At 49.9% G+C, this 21,972-nt stretch overlaps 1 protein-coding gene across 1 annotated transcript in view; it reads left to right on the top strand.

Moving 5' to 3' along the window:
- LOC147703688 (syntaxin-4-like) overlaps nucleotides 1-21,972 on the top strand; it is a 288,867-nt gene that overhangs the window by 91,111 nt on the left and 175,784 nt on the right. The window contains exons 4-5 of the mRNA XM_086932046.1: nucleotides 21,627-21,701; nucleotides 21,833-21,903. Coding sequence (XP_086788172.1) covers nucleotides 21,627-21,701; nucleotides 21,833-21,903 — 146 coding nt within the window. The remainder of the gene's footprint in view (nucleotides 1-21,626; nucleotides 21,702-21,832; nucleotides 21,904-21,972) is intronic.

Here is a 21,972-nt window from a genome sequence, read left to right as displayed (position 1 = left end):
TGGCGAAGGCTATTTCTCTGTGATCCCCTTTTTCACAACAGTCTACAGACTTCTTGGTCAATTCCCCTGAATACTACTGGCGGAATATTGTAGGGCTTATTTTTTAATATATAACCAGCCTCAGTGAGAGTCATCTTGTAGAGGGCCGCTCTACCCACCAATGTCAGTGGCAGGGATCCTCAGTGCGTCACATCCCCTTTAAGTCTTTCTAACTGCAGCTCACTATTCCGTCTAAGGGACTCTTGTGGGTCTTGCATGACATAGATCCCTAGATATCGAAACCCCTCTGAGCTCACTAGAGCCAGAAAATCTCGTGGCAGATGGGGGCGGGCGAAGGAGGGCTCTCACCTGATTACAGGATATACTACTGACTTAGTCTAGTTAATAATGTATCCAGAGTGCTCCCTAAAAATATGGTACACCTTCATGAAACTATGGAACTCTGAAAGCGTACAATGTATAGCAATGCATCATCCGCGTAAAGGGAGATTCTTTTCCACGCCGCCAATGGTTCAAGTGCCAGGGCAAACATCATGGGGACAGTAGGCATCCCTGCAGAATTCTTCTTCGGAGCTCAAAGCTATGCGAGGTCATACCGTTCACCTTCACTCTGGCCATGGGAGCCTGGTAAAGTAATTTGACCCACATCCTTCGTTTAGGACCAAAGCCAAGCCTGTCTTAACTGCAAACATGTCGTTACACTCCACCGAGTCAAACGGCATCCTCGCATCCAAGGCCATCGCTATGGTCTGTATTTCCCGGCACAATTCAGTGAAATGGAGCACCCCATAGAGACACCTCAAGTTAAGCCGGGTGCTCCTACTTGGAATACATCCTGATTGGTCAGGATGAACTATCAAGGGCAGAACCTCCTGCAATGTGGTCGCTAAAGATTTGGCCGATACTTTTGCTTCCACATTAAGCAAAGAAATTGGTATGTATGACCCACAGTCGGCTGGGGGCTTCCCTTCTTTAGATATGGCCACATGGCCTTGAAAAATCATAAAAATGTTACTAGCCTGTAGGTCTAGTGTCTTAAATAATCTACTCTACCTATTTGTAATGCTCTTGACCCATAAACTGGTTTCAAATGATGTGAACGTAGGCAACTATTTTAATTCAGTGAGCCGCTATTTTCTTCATTATTACATATGAGAGCACCTTCAAATGTGCGAGTTCACCATGTCTGCTGTACAACAAACTCTTTTGTTTGATTTAATAGATAAAAAAAATTTCCCATATATTATACAAATCTAGCTACCGGATACACATGACCCCTGACTTGCCTCTCAGTTCATTAACAGCATTGTCATCAGGGCGGTGGCAGGGATGTTTATCAAATCATGTTTAAAAACTATCATTTTTAATAAATACATAATTAAAGAATGAAGTTGTAGCACTGTCATTTATAATGAGCAAATTTTACATTGAAATTGCCCCTAACTTTCCCACTGACATTGGTTTACTGATGACATTTTTTTTGATAAGCACATTTTATTGATTTTAAAAATAAAGAACAAATCAGCCATAGCATGGAAATCACAGATAAATACAGTCACTTCATCGTTATACCCCCCAATCAAGATCCCTTTAAAAACCTTAATAAAAAATTGGAATCCAGATAATCAGGGCCATTGACAGCCCCAACCACTTCCCCAACACTCTACGGTATTTCTTGGCACGCCCCTTCGCTGTATACATGGCTTTCTCTTGGGTCGCCCCTCTTCCCCACTTCTCCAGGGCGGGAGGATTAGGGCTTATCCAGGCCGCCGCAATGTCCCGCTTGGCCACCATCATAACTGTGTTGTAAAACAACTTGTCAGACCTGGACCCATCCAGCCCATCGGTGATTCTCAACAAGGAGTGACGCGGGTCATGGGGAACCCCCCCCCCCCAGCCTAGCACCTCCGTTAATTCTCCCTCAATGGAACCCCAGAACTGCCCCAAGCGGGGGCACGACCAAACCATGTGGAGGAAGTCAGCTGGGACATGCTGGCATCGCGTGCAGGACGCATCTGGGCACAGGGGGGTGAGATACGCTGCGTGTAGGTAGTATAACTGAATCAAGTTGAGTTTGGCAGAGACAGTAACTATTTTAGGGGCCATAAGGGCATCGCGCCAGTCAACATCGTCAAGAGGGCCCACCCATTCCACCCATTGATCCCTCAACTTGTCTAGTGATGTGGGGGTGTTATTGACTAGAGTACGGTAAATTCTGGAGACCCCCCTACTCAAGTCGCCCATCAGCGTCTGAGCCTCAGAGAGGCTGTATTCAGGGAGCCTCGTGTCACCTTTAATGTGTGTGAGGAGTGCATGACTAACTGCAGATATTTATAGTGTTGAGAGGAATGTAACGATTAACGGGTTTGGAACTCCTGGAAGGACAACATATGGCCTCTCTCCCACACATCCCCTAATTGGGAGATACCAAGAAGGTCCCAAGATTTAAAACCCTGCAGCCCGCTGACTTCCCGAAGCCAGGGCCCCTGCCAAAGGGGGATGCACAGGGTCAGCTTCCCCAACCACCCCGTGCGTTGGAGCGAGGCCCGCCATGCCAAGAGCACCGAGCGCGTCACCGCTGGAAGTCTGGTCGGAATGGCTTCCCCATATAGCATGGCTTGGATGCCCGTTGTCCCCAATTCACTCAGCTCAAGCCTGTAGGCCGGGTCCGACAAGCCCCCATTAACCCCTTCGATGCTTGTGACGGAACGGTTCCGTCACGAGCGCCGGTTGGGCTGTGCTTATGACGGAACCGTTCCGTCACGGCCACGCCCGTTTCTTAGAACCTTCAGCACAGCGCGAAAATTTGCGCCGCGCTGAAGGTGTTAAACTAATCGTGTATCACGAGTAGGCGTACCGCTAGAACATACAGATATAGGTGCGTTATTCCCATGCCCCCATCATAGGAGGGAATCTGAGAGCGAGACAAAGCCACCCAGGCCATTCCGCCACTCCAGAGGAACTTTGTGATTAGACTGTCCCGCTCTTTGAACCAGGTCTTGGAATAACAAAAGGGGGTGTTCTGGAGGACGTAGAGGAACCTGGGGAGGATCATCATTTTTAACAAGGCAACCCTCCCCAGGGGGTTCAGAGGCAGCGCCCTCCATTTAAGGAGGTCCTCCTTAACCCGCTTAACCCGGGGGGCCACATTGAGGGACAAACCCAGTTCGTGAATAAGGGCGATCCAGATCCTCAGATATTTAAAGGACAGTCTCCGGAGCGGTATGGTGGACTGCCACTTGCAGCACTCCCCAGAGAGATGCAGGGGGACTAGCGCAGACTTTCCAGGGTTCCCCGCTGCGGCATAAATCTGCTTTGATCCGGGTGCACCAATGAGGCCAAATAGGGTTTCAGCCGCTGGGCCAGAATGGTGGCATAGGGTTTGATTTCGGTATTAATTAGGGATATGGGGCAGTACTCAGTACAGGAGCGGGGGGGAGGCTGGGATTTCGGGATAACCACAATGGTGGTGATGTCCGTCTCCGGCGGAAATGATCCCTGGTCTACAGCTTCTTTAAGTTTGCTATGTGAGGGGCCAAGGTGCCTCTATAGGCCGCATAATATTCCTGCGGCAAGCCGTCCGGGCCCGGGGTCCTACCCGATGGGGCTAGATTGATCGCTTCCTCAATCTCTTTCAGGGAGATGGTGCGTTCTAGGTCCTTCTGGACCGCTTGATCCAACGTGGGAAGACGCACTCCGCCCCGATCAAGGAGAGCAGCGATGGTTAGCTCGGGAGTCCGTGCCGTGTACAATTGCCTATAGTATGCAGCGAAAGTATTTGCCATTGCCGTAGGAGAACGGTGCACCACTCCAGCTGTGTCAACCACTTCCGGAATGATGCGGTTTGCCCTGGGGTACGTGGCCAGCCTGTGCAGTATCGTCCCGTTCTTGTGCTTCCAGCCATAAACTCTGGCCATCGAGGACCGCCAGAGGAGCTTGGCCGCATCCAAGGATAATTGCCTGATGTTGCCCTGAATAAGGGCCAGTTGCCGAGCCTAAGAGGCGTTTTCTGATATGGAGAGAAGCTGCTCCAATCGAAGCGCCTGTGCTTCCTTGGTCTTAATTTCCTGCAGCTGCGCTTGCCTCTGGATTTTAAGCTGCCGCTTTGCGAAGCCCCTAACGGTCGCCTTCCCCGCCTCCCACAGGGAACCCGGGGATGCCACCGACCCATCATTGGTGTCGAAATATCGGCTGAGTTCCTTCCCAACTTCTTTCTTCAAATTCTTATCCTGGAGGTACCAGGCATTCATCCTCTGTTTGGCGGGCTGCCGGGGGGGGGAGCTCCTGAACTAAGAAGTATCGGAGAGTGGTCGGAAATGCTCCTAGGAAGGATACAGACCCCCACTATCTGAGCACATTCAAGCACGGGGACAAAGATCGCGTCTATGCAGGCTTGGTTGTGGTGGACTGCGGATGTGTGCGTGAATTGGACAGTACGCGGGTGCCAAGTGCTCCATGCATCACAAAGCCCCTGGGACTCAGACCATTTTCGCAAGTGCTTCGCATTTGCCACCCGAGTTGCCGAGGGGGGTCCCAATGTATCAAGGGCTGGGGCTAAGACTGCGTTAAAGTCGCCCGCGATGATCATATTGCCTGCAGGCATGTTGTGTAGCAAGGAAGCTGTGCGTGTCAAGGTGGTCGCAAGCAAGGAGGGAGGGGCATATAGCGACATGAGAGGGATGTACCGGACAACGACCCACAAACCGCCACAAACGAGGCTTGGGGGTCATGCACCACCTGAGAAAGAACAAAGGGCAGGGAACGCCTTAGAAGGATTGCCACCCAGTGGAGAAGTGTGGCTCAGGGGTTAGAGGCGGCAGACCCGGAAGCTGAGATCGGTCCTGGACCAGGGTTCAATTCCCCGCCTTGGCGGGTCTTGGGCTAAAAATTCCACTGACTCGATAATTCTCTCTCCGGTGCCTTCTCGACTCACGGGTTCACACTCTGCGACTCTGGGCAATAGCTTGCTTAATCTCCACAACGGCCCCTCGCAGCGGGATGCCTGACTTTCACCTTGTGGATACCCGCTGGGGCTATCACACAGGGGAATATCAGGACGGGTTCCCTAAGCAAGCGCCGGGACACCCACTGCGGGTAGCTGTGCGCTATATAAGCTCAACTACATACATACCCTGCGTGAGCCCCTGGAGAAGCCAGAATGCCAAAACCGGTCATAGCCATACCGAGCCAGGAAGGTACAATAGTTCCCCAAAAGGTGCGTTTCTTGGAGCAGGAGGATGTCTGTGGAAACGCTGCATATACCTTAAGACCGCTGTACGCTTGTGGCGGTCCAGCAGACCGTTGACGTTCCACGACAAAACGTGGAATGATCCCGTGGGGGAGGTATTATCTGTCATGGTGGAGTGCACTTAGTCTAGGCGGAGCGCGTGGTTTTGAGTGTCAGTCAGTCAAAATACACTTTATTCGATTTTTGTTAAAATCATAAAAGGACAAGATACAATACAATACAAATTTTAAAAACCGCAAAGGATTTGATTACTAATTTATGACATGAATTGTTAATTTCATTTATCCTCATAATTACAATGATTAAAATTGCAGATAAAACCAGATTTAAAATTAGATTAAAATAAAGCTTTCCCAGATGTTGTTTTCTTCCTTGATCTGAAGGCAGCTGTTAAATAACATGCAACGCTAAAGATGGTATGAGTGTCTTCTAGTGATTGGAGGAAAATTAAAGCTGGCCTTACTTTGATGAATCCAGCAGCCTTTAGAACAGGAAATAAATATTTTGCCCTCTCAGTAGTATACAAACCACAAAAAAATATAAAATGGAGGGTATCCTGGATTGAAAACTGATCACAATCGCAGGGTGGTCCATCTTCAGGTTTTGACCACACAGGGAAGTTGCCAAGTGAGTAATGAATTACATTCAACCTAAATTTTGTTAGCAGGAGTCTGTGGAGTGGGTTAGTGACGATTTTTAGATATGGTTCCAGGGAGGGAGTGGTGATTAAAACTATGTGAGCCCTTACCGAGGGTTTCCTCAGTTCCAGCTCCTCTCTCGCCAGACGAGCCCTCTCCAGAAACTCTTGCTTAATCCATCTAATGTCTTCCCTCCTGGTGTTGTTTGGATCGGTAAAGAGCTCCGGTCTCCCAAGCGTAGCGAAAGCACATCTAATGTATTTCAGCCAGGGTATTCTTATGGCATTATCCCTTGAGATTACATCCTGAAGGATAGCATGATTTAGTGTTAGCTCGGAGTTCAACCATGTTTTGGTCCAGAAAAGAAGTGGGGCTAATTTTAGTTTGTCAATAATATAAGGCAAACCCATTTCCTCATGGACCGTAAAAGTAGGCGTGGAATTGGGGATGGATACAAATTTTCTAATGAGCCCATTTTCCACCCTCTGGATTTTATCCAGGTTTGCATAACCCCACAAGGCAGACCCATACGTGGCAATTGGGATGCACTTGCTATTATATACCTTTATCACTGCCTCCATTGGTTTGGCCCCTAATCTTTTTGTGAAAGCCAACAGGGCTGAAGTTGATCGGGCTAGGCTTATACTTTTTGCCTTAATCTGGGGGCCCAGGAGCCTTTCTGGTCAAAAAGGACCCCCAGATACGAAAAAACAGGAACCCTTGAGAGAACCTCACCCTTGCAAGTAAAAGTTTTAGCATGTAGCTTTTTTCCTTTATGGCCTATGATCATGGTGTGTGACTTTGTTACATTAATTTTTAAGTCAAGGTTCTCCATAAAGGAGCCAAAACGGTCTAAAAGGGCCTGTAGACCAATGCCGGTACGGGCGATTAACACGGCATCGTCCGCGTATAGGAGAGCTGGTACCTGTTCTCCTCCTATACGCGGCACATTAGCCTTTCCTGCTTCTAGATATTTCCCAGCCCATTTATATAAATGGTAAAGAGAAGGGGGGCCAGGATGCAACCCTGGCGCACCCCTTTCTCGGACCTAAAACTCTCTGTGCACCTTCCGTCCCTAGTGACCCTTATTTTAGCAGAAAGGTCCGGATGCAAACTAGCAGTAAGAGCTACTAAGTGTTCTTCTATCCCTATCTCAAGTAAGAGAGACCATAGCTTAGTCCTGTTCACCAGGTCGGAGGCCGAGGAGAGGTCCATGAAGGCCAGATATACTGACCCCTCCCCGGCCACCGTGTATTTGGAGACCAAAAGGTGCAGGTTGGAACATTGTTCCAGGGTGCCCCGTTTTTCTCGAAACCCGTATTGAGTATTTGAGAGCCCCCCACACAGTTCTAAATTTTGCCTCAATTTAGCCAGTAAGACTCTGCCCAGGATCTTAAAGGAAGAGTCAATGAGGGAAATAGGGCGATAGCACACTGGGTCCTCCCGGTTTCCCTTTTAAAAAATGGGTACAATGATGGACATTGCCCATGTTTCGGGGAAGATTCCTTCATTTATTGCCCTAAAGACTCTAGCTAGTACTTTGGACCAAAGTCTCAAAAAATATTTTTAAAAGTCCGCCGGCACACCATCGGGACCAGGCGCCTTATTTTTTGAGGACTCCAGTATGGCTTTATGGACCTCATCCTCAGTAAACTGTACTGCAGATAAAAAGTGGTCCCCCTCCATTGTTCTAGCGGTTTCGTTACGGTTACCACCATATATGTTGCTAAAATGCTGCACCCACTTCTCATCAGGGATCACACAATCTGTGACTGTATTATCATCCCCCGAAAAGAAAGAATGGTTTATGATGTCCCAAAATTGTTTACTGTCTTTAAGGACATCTATGGTGAGGAGATCGTTCCATGCATTATTTTTAATCTCATTTTTCCTTGCCTTGATATTTGCTTTATAATCCCGCCTCAGGTTTGAAATTACAACCTTGTCTCTTACCTTGGCCTTTAAGGCCTGTTTCAGAGCTCTATGGGACCGTGAGCATTTAGTGTCGAACCATTTATGGGGTTTTGGAGGGAATTGTAGTGAAGGTTTTGTGAGATCCCTGGCAGTTTGTGCACAGATAAAATCAAAAGCTACTATAATTTGGGGGTTTGAAGTAGTATGATCCATACAAATTTTCAGTGGTCCCTCAATTTTAGGCAGTAAGGTGTCCATAAACGTTTCCTCCACAACCCTACCCCATTTAAGCCGTCTGTCCTGGTCACTGGGCACCGCCATGGCGCAAACCCGTGTTTGTCCCACTTGCTTGCGCCATAAGTCACTCCAGTGTAACTCCACCGACAGAGGGTTATGGTCGCTATGGGGTGAGGCGAATGCCTTATAATCTTTCACCTTTGAAATAAGGCCTCGGGAAACGAATATGTAGTGAATAACCGACCCATTTGTCGAGCCTTTATAAGTGGGTACCATTTCATTACTTCCTGTATTAAATGGTTCATACAAGTTAAAACTAGCTAGCAGTAATTTGAGCGCCTCCCCTGTTTTGGTGTGTTCAAAGTGAGGGATGTCTGCTCCGTTAGGAGCCTCTGAAACATCCAAATGACACAACAATTTACATTTGTGAATGTTAAGATCCCCCATCAAGAGAATCTCAAAGGGAATATGTGTATTTTGACTATATTTATTCAAAAAGTTCTCCAGGTGGTCCACATGGTCCGTTTCTCTTTGTCCTCCCCATGCATTATAAAAATTAATAACAAGTAGGATACACCCTGGGGAAAGAGTCCATTCTATTATCAAGATATTGGGTGAACCTGAGTCCAACTGATTAAAAGACCCCGCTAGCTCTAAAGAGAAGAGTAAAGTAAGCCCCCCTTTCGCTATCCCTGCATTACTAGGAGTTGCTGGTACTGTGAAACTTGAAAAACCATCCAGTAGGAAGGTAGATGAGGTGTCTCAAGTTTCTTGGATGGCTATCACCTGGTGTCTGGAGATATAATTTACCCAAGTTGGATCTGACCTTTAAGCTCTCGTCCCTGCGACATTCCAGGTCAGGGATGTACATAGGGATGGAGTAACCACCTCAGGGAGTGCTGGTGTTGGGGTCAATATTGAGACTTCTTGTCAGTCATTTGTATTTAAATCGGCTAATGGGTCAAATCTATTTACTAGATCCAGGTGTAGGTTTATTTTGCCTTACTTTACTAGATACTGTTTGCCGCCCATTTCCCGCTATCCCTGTATTGGGGATTGTATTCATGTGTATGTTAGGTCGAATATACCCCCTTAACGGAGGATAAAAGAACCCTAAGGGGACCGCTCTAAGGGTATCATTTTCTCGAATATCAGACCCATCCCAAAACAAGCTATTTGGGCAATAGGCATTATCAAAATTTATCACCACACAATCTCCTTTCACAGTTTGGGCTCGCTTCCCCACCCAACCCACCCTTCTTGCTAAAATAATGCTGGAGGAAGTGCTAAATCCTCCACTACTAGAATCATCACACCATTTTTTTGCCTTTCTCATGAGGGTAGCAGTGGATTCAACCTCTCCTTTTCTAAGCGGGGGGGACCCCTATAAAAACTGCCACAAAAGGTACTAGTGCTGGGGGCAGATTTAGGTGAATCCTACTTCCACAGAAGGTACTACTGCTGGTTTTGAGTGTTCAGTCGCGCCCAAACACCAAGGGTATTGCATGTGAGTAAGTACCACGGGAACACACCCACCCCACTCACCGGTGCTGTGTGTTAATCCATGCTGGGTGAAACAAAAAACCATACATAATAGAACAACATAACGGACCAAACCGTCTCAAACCACCCCTCACCCCCACCCTACACTACAGGAACAGAAGCATCTGTCGTCCCCCCAATCAACAGTACACCCAGTATACCAGGCGAACAACCAAACTAAAACGCCTGGGAACAAGGAAGCGTGAAGGACCCCTCCTCATGAGCGGATGCTTAATGACAACAATTGACGCGAGGTTAGAAACACATCAGGAACTACATGCCGTCTCCGGCCGTGGAGCTAAGCCTGGCGGGCAGAGAGCGGCTCAAGCAGGGTCCCTCAGCAGCGTCGGGCTACAGGAGAGGTCTGTGTCCGGAAGGTCAATCACAGAGGGCCAGATCGCTTCTACTCCGTCGTCCTGCCGGCCAGAAGAACCTGAGTGCCTCCCAGCCAATGCCCCCTCCTCAACCTGGGTGGCCTGTTGTGTGTGACCTGGCGGGGAGTCTGAGCGTGCCCGCCTCCGTTCACGGCACCTGCCGGAGCGGTTGCGGGGAGGCTGAGAAGCGGAGGGAATGGACCGGTGTGGCCCGCCCCTGCGCTCTCCGTGATACGGCCCTTGACCCGCAGAGGACGCTCCTCCGTAGCCCAAGTCCATGCCTCCGTCGGATTGTCGAAGAACAGAGCCTTGTTCTCAACAATCACCCTCAGGCGAGCCGGGAAGAAGAGCCGATACTGAATGTTAAGTGCTCTCAACTTTTGCTTGCCTCACCAAAGGAGCGTCTCTGGCCCTGAACCTCGCGGGTGTAATCCGGGAAGATCATAATGGTGCAGTTCTCATGTAAGAGCCGTTGTTGCTTGCGGTATCAGCTTGGATGATGTCACGGTCTTTGAAGTTAAGGACCCGCATTATAATCTGGCGAGATGGAGTGCCCGGCAGTGGCTTGGGGGCCAGGGACCGATGGGCCCGCTCAATCGCGAACCACGAGGATAGGGCTCCCTCGGGGACGCAGGATCTCAACCACCGCTCCACGAAATCCACTGCACGACCCTGCTCCGCTCCCTCTGGAAAGCCCACCAGGCGGAGGTTGTTGCGACTGGACCTATTTTCCGTGTCCTTCGCCCAGCGGTGCAACTCCTGAGTATGCAACTGAAGACGCGCCACCTGCCCCTTAAGTTGCTGCACGTCATCCTCCACCAAGAAGATCCTAGATTCAGTCTCTTTAATCCGGGCATTTGCATTACGGAGGTCCTGCCTAATGAGTCATGTCCACTCTTACTTCGGCAATTTTGTCCTCCACCAAGTTCTGGGATGTGTGGATGGCTTGGAGGATTGTAGCCAGTTTGGCGGACGGAGGCACTTCCTGCCCTGCCACCACCCCAGCAGCCCCCCCTCTGGGGTGGTGAAGCGGTCCATTTTGGTCTGGGTGGCGGGGACTTTCGCGGTCCTGTCCGTTCTGCCCATGGGAGGATCGGGCACCCAGTGATCCTCCGGCCGGGCCCACTCCGGACCCCGCCGGGTGTGTGCCTGATGAGTGGAAGGTCCGAGGATGTTCAGTTCAGTCAGACAACCTCAGCCACAGAATGTAGATTGAGCACCAGGAGTGTGGGAGAGGGGAGGAGACGGGTTAACCGAAGGAGGCCTCAATGATTGGGGCCTGCCGCCCGACCCACGGCCGAGCCCTCCACCTCAACCACCCCCGCTCCAAGTCCAACAGGGCCGACTGGGATCAAGGAGGCCTCTTGGCTTGTCCACCACGGGTTCAGTACGTCCAAGGATAAGGCACGGGCCCCGGCTCCACAACCCCAGCCGACCTCCCAGAGGTACAGTTGAGAGCACTTCCTGAAAAAGGCCTCGGCCTCTCTGCTAGACTCACTGCCAGTTGGGCCCACAATACACGAGGAGTCCCAGAGTCCCCATTAACGCCAGGACCCCGGAGCAGTAGGACGTTGGCTCCCTCAGCAGGCTGGGCTCACATGGCTCCACACGCGGCAACTGCCTGGGGCAAACGGCAGAGGCGGCACCCCCCCTGAGAACAGCAGAGCCAACAGGGCCCCTGAAAAGAACAGGGGCCAGAGGTGATCCGTCCGAGGGTCCTCAAGTACAGGTCCTTGAAAAACAGTGGGGTCACAAGGAAAGAAGAATGGACGGCAGAGTTCCCTCTTTGCAAGCAGCCGCCTAAATAGAACAGTCCAGGGTCCTCAGCGAGTTGGGCGCTCCTGCTCAAGATGGCGCTCCCCCTGGGCGTAGGGCCTGCCCCAATCAGCATCTGCGGGAAACACCACCCTCAGCAGCGGCCGAAGTGCGGGCCTCAGGGACTATGCTGCCGACCGCACCACAAGCACGTCCCTGCACAAATGAGGGGGAGGTAGGCCCCGCCACCCCGCTGCTGCAGCCGAAGAAACGAAGAAACCCCCCCTTCTCTCCCCCCCCCCCCCCCCCCTCCGGCGGGGCCGCACTGCTCTTCACTGCGGTCCCCACGCCACACCCACCTGAGAGGGGGAAATGCGGTGCACCAAGGTCTTGTCCGCCGCTACCGGACTCGGCCACCGTGGGGCTGTCCGAGGCGACAACCGATCCCGGGGGCCCCGCCATGCAGGCCCGGTTCCACCCGAAGGCCAAGTCCCAACCAGGGAGGTGGGGAGGCCACGCTGCGAAGAGGCCACAGGCCATGCCGCACCCACGGAGATCTGCCTCGACCCCTCTATGCCCTGGTCTGTCTTTCCCTGTGGTGGTGGCCCCGGCGACAGCCCCGATGTCCTCCGCACAGATGATCTGCCGCACCAGTGGCCCGCCACTCAGAGCCAAGGGACACAGGAGGCGGGCCGCCATTTTATGCAAGGCTCCGCAGGAGATCAGCCACCGGACGGCCAAACAGGGCAATCGCTGCCGAGAAAGACTTGGAAACGTTGAGACAGGCTTCCGGGGAGTGCTGGGTGCGACGCTGTAGGTAAGAAAGTCCCCGATGTCGGCGGATCATGGCACGGATGACGGAGGGGTCCAGAGCACTCCTAAAGTGCGACTGCCATCTTGACGTTCCAAGCCATGCCCCAACTGATAACATTTTATAGTATACAGTATACAAACAAGTTTTTGAAATAATTTCTGCAAATAAGTGACATTTGCATATCACCAAGTAAAGTTTTCTGGTTTGTTTTGCTCCTATTTAGCTCTTTGTTTGCATCACACTTCTTAAGTACAAAAAATGTGCTAAATAATTCCTGATCTATTATTATTTGTAATATTAATTAACAGGCTATTTATTTAAATGTTGTGTTAGAGAAAAATAACTGACCTCTTCGGACTGCTCACTTGACAAAGACCTCTAACTCTAGTAGGAGAGAGCACAATAAACTCCTTTTTCAAGCTGCAGTTAGTGAAAAGACAAACTGACATTTGACCTCTTTCTTGGAACAGACAGCAAATGTGTCCAAGTAAAAACAAGATTTATTGACATCTTTATTGCTCATTCACTTTCTGAATGAACAGAACACCTGCTCCTTTCCAGCCTAAATTAATTCGCCAGATGGGACTAGTAGGTGCCAAACATAGCTCAACCTTGCTTGCTTGCAACTGCGAGTGGGCAAGTAGATTTTTTGAGGCCTGACCACTTTCGTCCCCATCCTCTGGTCAGCAGGGAGGCAGCCCGTGGGGATCGACTCTCGGTACATTGCCAGCATCAGCCTGACCACCACCTCGCTAACCCCTTGTACAATTTAACTGGTAGGCTGTTGGGTGTCTTTGCCTTGCCCGACTGTAGCTCCCGCAATGCCCGCTGTGCCCGCTGCAGTTCCTTCTCATTCAAGTCGGCCTCCAGGGCCTCACACTCGTTTCCCATTAGTACCCATTAGTACCCGAAGGGTCACATTTTGAAGAAAATACGATCTATTGACTGCGAGTGATTGATTGACCCACAGCTAGTATAACAGAAGATGATTTTTCATTCTTGTTGAATGAGTAAGTTCTGGATTTGCATGCACCTATTATTACGGATCTAGATTAAGACACCCGTATTCTTATCTATGGTTCTCTCTGACTCTAGGAGCTCCTACGAGCCCACGTCTTCTGACTGCACAGCTGAGCATACCTGCTGTTTTCCAGAGTAGGTATCTGTTACCTTTTATGAGTAGCATTCATATTACCATCCTGAAACCATGTCCCTTCCCTCACACCCTGTTCCAATTGTTCACAGGTGCACTTCTCAGTTGTGTCCTAGTGAAGCCCCCACCATGAGGACTGAATCAACCCTCCTTCTTAGCCGAGCCACTTCCAACACTGGTTTAAAATAGAACCTCTTGAACGTGGAATCTGAGGACCAATCGGCCGCTCTCATCAGATCCTCTAGTCGAGCCCCAAGGGCAAAAGCTTTGGAGGCCACAGCTCCTCTTGCCGAATGAGCTCCAAATTGTTTATCAATCTCCGCCTCCTGCATCACCCAACGCATACACCTGGCGATTGTTGGGGAAGAAACAGCCTTGTACGGTTTTCGTAGGGCAATGAGAAGTTGTCTTTTGCCCGGAGGGCGAGTGTCATCGGTCATATCTACGTAAGCACGGAGGCACTGCACTGCACACAGTTTAGGGGAATCTGTAAAAGCTGGGTATGAAATAACCTGTGTGAGGGTCTTGGTTCGCCTGCTCACAGTAAAAGACACTTCTTCTGAGGAAAAAACTATGCCGTGATTTCGACAGCTCGTACGTCTGAGACCCGCCTGCAGGATACCAGGCACAACAACATCGCTAATTTAGCCGTAAGCTCTTTACGAGAAAGAAACCTATTCGGCTGCCACAAAAGGAATAAATTCAGAACTCTGTTTACGTCCCACAGGACGGAGTAGCGCGGTTCAGGTGGCAGCGAGAGGCAGATCCCTCTCAACAACCTGCACACCAAAGGGTGCTCCCCAATCGGGGAACCCTGCACCAAGTCATGTCCAGCCGAGATTGCAGAACGGAATGTATTGATTGACCGGTACGCCAGACCAACTTCCGCCAGACCGGCAAGGAAGTTAAGGACATGCACTACATCTGCCCCCACAGGATCGAAACTCCGTCGCACACACCAGCGACGCCACCTATGCCATGCTGATCGGTATCTCTTGGTCGTGCTATCCGCCCATGACTTGAGCAGATCCTCGGCTTTTCCCGAAAGGCCTGGGAGCGTCCAGCGATGCAGGAGATCCTTCAAGCCATCAGCCTCCGCGATCCCTCCTGGACCAACCGGTGGGCAGTCCCGTCCGGACTGAGCAGAATGTGAGGAGAGGGGGCGAGTAGGATTGGAAAATCCCAAGAAAGTTCCAGAAGAACCGGAAACCAAACTTGAGATCTCCACCAAGGCGTGATCAGCACCGCCTCCGCCAACTGACGACGCAGCAGCGCCGACACTCGCGTTATCATTGAGAACGGGGGAATCGCGTACCCCTTCTCGCCCGACCAATCCTGGAGGAAAGCGTCCGTTGCCTCCGCCAACGGATCTGGGCGCCAACTGAAGTACCTCGGGAGTTGAGGATCCAGGCAAGACGCAAACCGGTCCCCCGTGAAGGGGCCCCACTTTGCCGCCAACAGAGCGAAGACCTGAGGCTCCAGCTTCCACACGCTGGCATCCAACAGGTGTCGGGAGTGCCAATCTGCCACCTCGTTCTGCCGGCCCGGCAGGTACTCCGCTGTGACCGACACCTGATGGTCCAGGCAGAAGTGCCAAAAGTCCCGTTCAAGGTCCGCCAGCATCTTGGATCTGGTCCCCCCCAGATGATTGATATATCGGACCGCCGACACGTTGTCCATCCGTAGCAGGACACATGATTGCACTCTGTCCTTCGTCCAACACTGGACTGCCAAGGACCCCGCTAGCAACTCCAAACAGTTGATATGTAAAGACTGCTCGTGGGCAGACTAGGCGCCACCTGTGGAAAAATCTCCGCACCGGGCCCCCCAACCGGACCGACTGGCGTCGGACTCGATAACTATATCCGGGGCTGATCCAAAAATCGCACGGCCATTCCAGGCCTCCATGTGAGACAGCCACCTCTGCATCTCGCCTCTCACTTCCTCAGATAGCTGAGAGTACGTCAGTCCTTTCGAAAGGTGATATGTCTTCAGACGCTGCATCGCTCGATAATGGAGGGGGCCCGGGAATGTGGCCTGAATCGAGGATGGGAGGAGACCCACCAAAGGCGTCAAGTGGCGCAGGGATATGAGCGGCCTCGACATGGTCTGTCGCAGCTCGTGCCTGATCTTTGCCATTTCCTGGCGGGAAGACTCAAAGTGGCAAACACCGAGCCTATGTTGAACCCCAAAAAGGTGGCACACTGGACGGGAACCAGTAGAGACTTGTTCTCGATAACAAAGCCCAGACCCTGAAGCTGCGACCTGCAGCTGGGACACCAACCGTTCCGGACACTGGTCCATGAACAGCATGTCGTCCAGGTACACGATCATCCTAATACCCCGCGCCCGCAAGGCCTCCACCGCCGGACGCAGCACCTTTGTGAAGCACCACTGCTCTGAGGAGAGCCCGAAGGGCAGTGTGTTGAAGTCTTAGACCTGACCGTCCCACTTGAACTGAAGGATACGACGGTGGGGAGAGAAAAATCGAGACTGCCAAATAGCCGTCTTTTAAGTCGAGCCTGACCATCCAATCGGACGGACGCAAAACATCCCTCAAGAGGTGAATCCCCTCCATTTTGAAATGGCGGTACACAAGCCACTCGTTGAAGTTCATCAAATTGATGACCGGACGGCGGCCCCCGTCGACCTTGTCGACCAAAAAGAGGTTGCTGAGGAAACCCCCAGGATGTTCTCGCGCGCAACAGATCGCCCCTTTGAGGAGGAGGGCGGAAACCTCTTCACGCACTAATTCTGCATCTCGCTGTGAGAAAGTAATGGGGCGGGGATGCTGAAGCTGACGGGGATGACCATTGAACTCCATCTGAAAGCTCTGGACCATCTGCAGCACCCAAGCATCGCTTGTAAGGGCAACCCACGCCGGGAAAAACTGCGCTAAGCGCCCCCTACCCGCAAACTCGCTGAGTGCAGCACACTCACCTTTTCCAGCACCCTGCTGCTGGCCTCTTTGGCCTCCTCGGCCACGGAATCGTTGACCCCTCGTCGGATAGAAGTTATTGAAGCGGTCGTTGGTTTGAAACTGACAACGGCCGGAGCCTTGCCCCCGATCGGAGCTGTTAACGCGACCGAACGAGCCATCGCCACCTTACCCTCTAAGGTGGGGCGAGGACACTCCGCTCGAAGGCGACTGTCGGCGTCCTTATCCACTGGCTTACGCAAACGGTTTGCCACATACAGGGCCACTTTCTCCCCTGGGACCCAGTCCGAAGACCGGGGGTGGACAATATCGTTCGGGTCCAACATGTCTGAAGGACCTGCAGATGAAGTCGCTTGTGACGGAAGCCACGACCTAGAGGAACAGGCCTCTTCATCAGTGTCCGGAGAATCCCCCTCCTCCTGTGGCTCCGGGGACATTGTGCGTGGGGTAGGGGGAGGCAATTCAACTGGGGGCACAGGGATGGGCAGGGACCCTTCATGCGCCATAAAGGCGCGTTTAACCCTGGCAAAAGCTTCAGAGTCAACCCCTTCAGTACAGTTTTTTATTAGGAGGGGGAGAGGGCGACAGGGCCCGGGCCGGCACGGGAATCAGGGCTGCAAGCTTTGCGTATGCCTCATCCATTTGCGCTGTAAGTCGCTGTTCTAGGGGAATCATCGCTTGATCAACTGACCTGTAAATGCTATCATCTACCGCCTGGCAAAAACCGTCATCCCAGGGGGCGTAGTTCAGAGGGTCTTCCTCAGGGTACTAGCCTTGGTCCCCTTGCATGATGAGGTAAATTAGGCTCTGCAGGGTACCAGGGGTATGGCACAGCAATTAACCAAGGGCCCTCACGGGCACCAACTTTCCAACTGGGAGGGGGCCCAGATAATGTGGGGGCACAAAAGGCACACAATTTAAGGGGGGTCAGCCCCAGGGGACGCTGCAACCCTTCTATTTATAATGCACCACCCGGAAAAAGCGTCCCACTGCACCTCTTTTACACTGGCTGGTGCTAATTTCGACCCCACAGGGTGTCAAAGATCACAGTACAACCCACACAGGGCGTGACAGAGATTAACAACCTAATTTTCGACCCCAAATGGGTGTCAATCCGGGTGGCAGGGAGTAAAAAACCAAGCACCTGAGGCAAACACAAGAAAAAAAAACGCTTTGAAAAACGCCCTTCCTTCGCTCTGGCCACAGAGCGAAAAGTTCGCCCCCTAGTGGTGGGAGGACCCCACCGCGCTACAACTGGGCACCAAATTGACAGGGGACTCTGAAATCAATAAATATGTTAGAGCTAGCCTTATATACAAAAACGCTAACTCCACAGCCCCCAAAACCCAGGAGAGAGAGACAAAAATCCACTTAACTTGCTGCTGAGCAGCGAAGGAAGAGGAAGCAGCAGAGGAGCATGATGGGAGCTGCTGGAGTGCAGAGACTGACAAAGGACTTATGTTTAAGTTTCCTGTTTCCCAAGTGTTCATGGGAAAAGTAGTTTTTTCTGTGTTTTCTTTCTGCTGTAAAAATAAAAGTGAAGGAAGTAGGCATAATCCGAAGCCTCCGGTCCTGCCATAGAATCATTGCGGTATTATAGTATGTTAGTACCATAGGTTACTAGGTAGTTTGTCTTATAAGTGATTCTGATTGAAATGGGGACAACATGACGACACTAAACAAGTCAGTATTCAAAAGATGACATTCATTTGATTCAAACATAGTCTCAGCTAACTTTTGCATCATTCACATCGAGGTCAAATAAAGATTATTGTGTTAAAAATAAACGCAAGTAAATCAGAAATGAGTCAAAGTATCAATGGTACTAGTTAGTGTTTGCAGAGCATGCTTGTGCAGCTGAACAGATCAATCTCAGATTCTTAATTCCCTAACACAATTCCTCTGCTATTCTGCATATCATATTTTGCCCCTACCTTCCTTCCTCTATCGCTTTGAAATTCACCACAATAGTTACACTACTCATTCCTTCATTTACACCACAATCAACAGTAGGTTAGGCCAGTCTCCAGCCTAGCACAAGCTTAATAATTTGCATAGTAGTCACTTGTTGAACAAGGTGGAACTGCCACAAACTGTTAGGTGATGTTTTACAACCTCCATGGGCAAGCAAGTAAGAAGCGTGCTATGTAAGACTAGGTGGAATTTAGCAGTATTGCTGGATTTCAAAGATGTAGTACCACAGTCCTTTGCTAGGTAGAACCCTGGCTTGCAAATTCTCTGAATTTCAAAGCTGCAGCAGCACACACCTTTACCTGCAATCATGGCAGTATTAAAATAATGGTAGAAATGGGAGCCATTTATCAGTTGGAGTCCACATAACACTTTTCTGCGCTAATCTGATCCAGCTCTCATGCCCAAGTTTGCTAATCGGCATTTGCTAGTTAGCCAGTACTTTTTTGTATTTACTGTTAGATCCACATTAGATGCTGTGCTTACACTTTAGGGAAACTTTGGCCCAGTAGAGGGGGTTAGCACTTGGGGTGCCTTAGAATAATGGAGGTGTTCAACTAGTCATGGCTCCGTACCCCTTCCCTCCTGCTCCTCTACAAACAGCCACAAGCTGACTTGGTTTTTTAATGTACTGTGTTGGATCCTCTTCGACTGCTCCTCCTGTCCTTTAGTGCAGCACTGTCCTGGTTGAGGGGTTCAGCGCTTTGTCCTGAGAAATACACCTGATATTTCACTTGACCTCCACGACATTGATCAACTTTATTATGAGGTCCCAAGTATTTTTGTCCAAAAGGAAAATAAAAATGGAAGGCTTTAGTGCTTATTTATAGTGGATGGGTCCCCTGGAAGCCTAGGGCCCAATAGAAAAAGATGCTCAATTTGGCATGTTGTTTGCTGTAATGTTTCTCAAACCCTGGCTGAGGAATTTCCCAGAAATTGATGCTTTTAAGGTCTTAGCAAAAATGCACCAAATGTCAACAGTGGTAGGCAATCCGGAGCGTTATTGACTCTGCTCTCATCAAATTTCTTAACTCCTTGGAACATTTAGTTATGAATTGTTTTTGCCTTAAGGTATACGGCTGTTTAGATGGTGTGCTTAGGCCTCCCAATTTGTACAAGATAAGGTCATGATTTTTAGCCATTGTGTGTGCCACCATTATACAGAGTATCACCCTCATACCCAACCCACCTGACCATCGACCTAATTCATGTTTGTCAGTCTCCTCATCTTCCTTGGTGTGTGCATCAACTCGGTGCCCTATTCCCACCCTACCATCATCCTTCCCCCTACGTTGTTGAATCTTCCTTACCCATGAACTGCAAACAACTCCCAAGCTTACCTCCTGTGGTATTCGTCAACCTCATTTTAATGAACTCTAACACCACCATTTATCCCTCGTTCCCAGTGACCCCCCCCCCTTCATCTTCATCTTCATCTCCATCCCCAGCCCTCTGGCCCGTTGTCCCCAGCTCAATAAAAGTAGATGTTAAATCTGTTGTTTGCTGTTGGATATGAGGCTTCCAATCCTCAGGCTGCACCAGTTTCCTCCCCAGTAAGGTCTTCCTGTCCATCTTAACCAGTTGACCCAGGCAGGATAGCTACTTCTTTCTACAGATGGTATCAGTTGAAAGTGTGGACCCTCTCTACTTCACCACCACTATCAGCCACCTCACCCTCTGAGGGAATTTTTCTTGTATCTGCAGCTGGGCTTTCTGCTGGCATGCCTATGTTCTGTGAGTCATCCGCAATGCTCTGGATTTCCTTGGCCAGCGAGAGAAGCTTAACTTGATGTAGTTCTATTCAAATATTAGGTGGAGCAGGTGACCCTACTAATGTGTTGTGTTATTACCTCTCAAAAAAGTCAGTGGTCATGTGGAATGACCTGCCGTTTTGGAGTGTTTAATTGAAAGTCCTGTTAGTGTGTTCACGGTGGCCTTTATGATTCCTTTAATTGTGAGAGCTGCACTCTGTGGATCCCTTCTAACTCTATTCAGTCTGAATAATGTAGTTCCAGTAACTGCTGGATCATGTGTTGAACAAACACCTCCAGTTATCTGTCCTCTACTCTCCTAAAGGCTCCTCAAGTGAAAATTGACTTGTTCGGACCTATTTTCCAGGTTCTTAAACATCTCATGGAGGACATTCTTGCTGCATGCAGCCATTAATAGTGGATTTCTGCAATTGGAACACACTGTTTTCTAAATGGTGGAACTCTTTCTTGACATCTTGTAAGTCTTACTTCGAGATCTGTCCTAAAGCATTGAAAGTACTCTGTAAGGTGGCTAAGCAGCTTAAACATGAAGATTTTTGTTACGAACGAGGGGCGACCTACCTCTGTGATGCATCTGTGCTGGATGGACCTTTTCCCACGATCTCTACTCCATGTAATTTCGCCGGTTGGAGACTTTGAGTGGCTGCACCATGTTATACTGCTTACTGCAGCTGTACCCTGAAGGTCAGTGGCTACCCCTGACTTTCTGCTTCACTGGTGGCAATAGATCTTTAAGAGTGTACTGCCATCTTGTCTCACTCTGTGGCCCAGTCGCCACACATACACATCTAGCAAATCCAACCCATCCATATTGATTTCCTTTACAGCAGTGAGATTCTGCTCTATGTCCGGACTTCAGAGTGCTGCAGTTTGCGTTTTTTGTCTTTTGGTATTGGATAGGGGATGGGCAATATCTGGCTGAGGTGGAGATGAGCTCTGCAACATCCAAACCCACGGTGGCCAGGGCCACACCCCCAAAAGTACTGGTTTAAAAAAAAAGTGGACTAATCGTATGCAAATATGATTATAGCACCATTTGAAACACATTTCCCAGCAGTGTTCCATTTGTGCTGCTCGGAAAAAGCTTAGTATGAATGGGGAGAGTTTGTGACAGGAAAGAGAGACACTTAGAGGCTGTATTCAATAATAAACTTTGTTATCAGATTCACACGTTCATTTGAATCACCAAAATTAATTAGTTCATTTTGGTTAAGTTGTTTTGAAGCATTACACTTTTCCAAGTGTTCTGATCTTTTCTATTATTTCTTAGGCTTGAAAAAAAGTTTGCAGACCCTCCGGGAAGAGATCAAGAATTTAGCCAAAGGAATCCGTGGCACTTTACAAAGTAAGTGGGTGTCGACAGACACTGCCCTATAACTGCACAACCTACTGCTTGACATGCATTGTTACAGACAGGTGTTCTATACAGACTTGTGTTTGGTATCCTCTGTGACTTTCACGTTTTGTTTCCTTCAGGTATGGAGCCAAGTAAAGAGGAAGTGCAAAGTGGGCAGTATGACGTCAACCTACGGATACGCAGGACACAGGTACATTGGGTTATTGGTTTAATTTTATTGTCTTGAATTGGATGGGGACATGGTGTAGTAGGGCTCAGA

The sequence above is a fragment of the Lissotriton vulgaris genome, chromosome 7, assembly GCF_964263255.1.
Source record: "Lissotriton vulgaris chromosome 7, aLisVul1.2, whole genome shotgun sequence".
Classification (NCBI taxonomy): Eukaryota; Metazoa; Chordata; class Amphibia; order Caudata; family Salamandridae; genus Lissotriton; species Lissotriton vulgaris.
The sequence above is the reverse complement of the archived record's forward strand: the minus strand, read 5'-3'. Positions and strand labels throughout refer to the sequence as shown.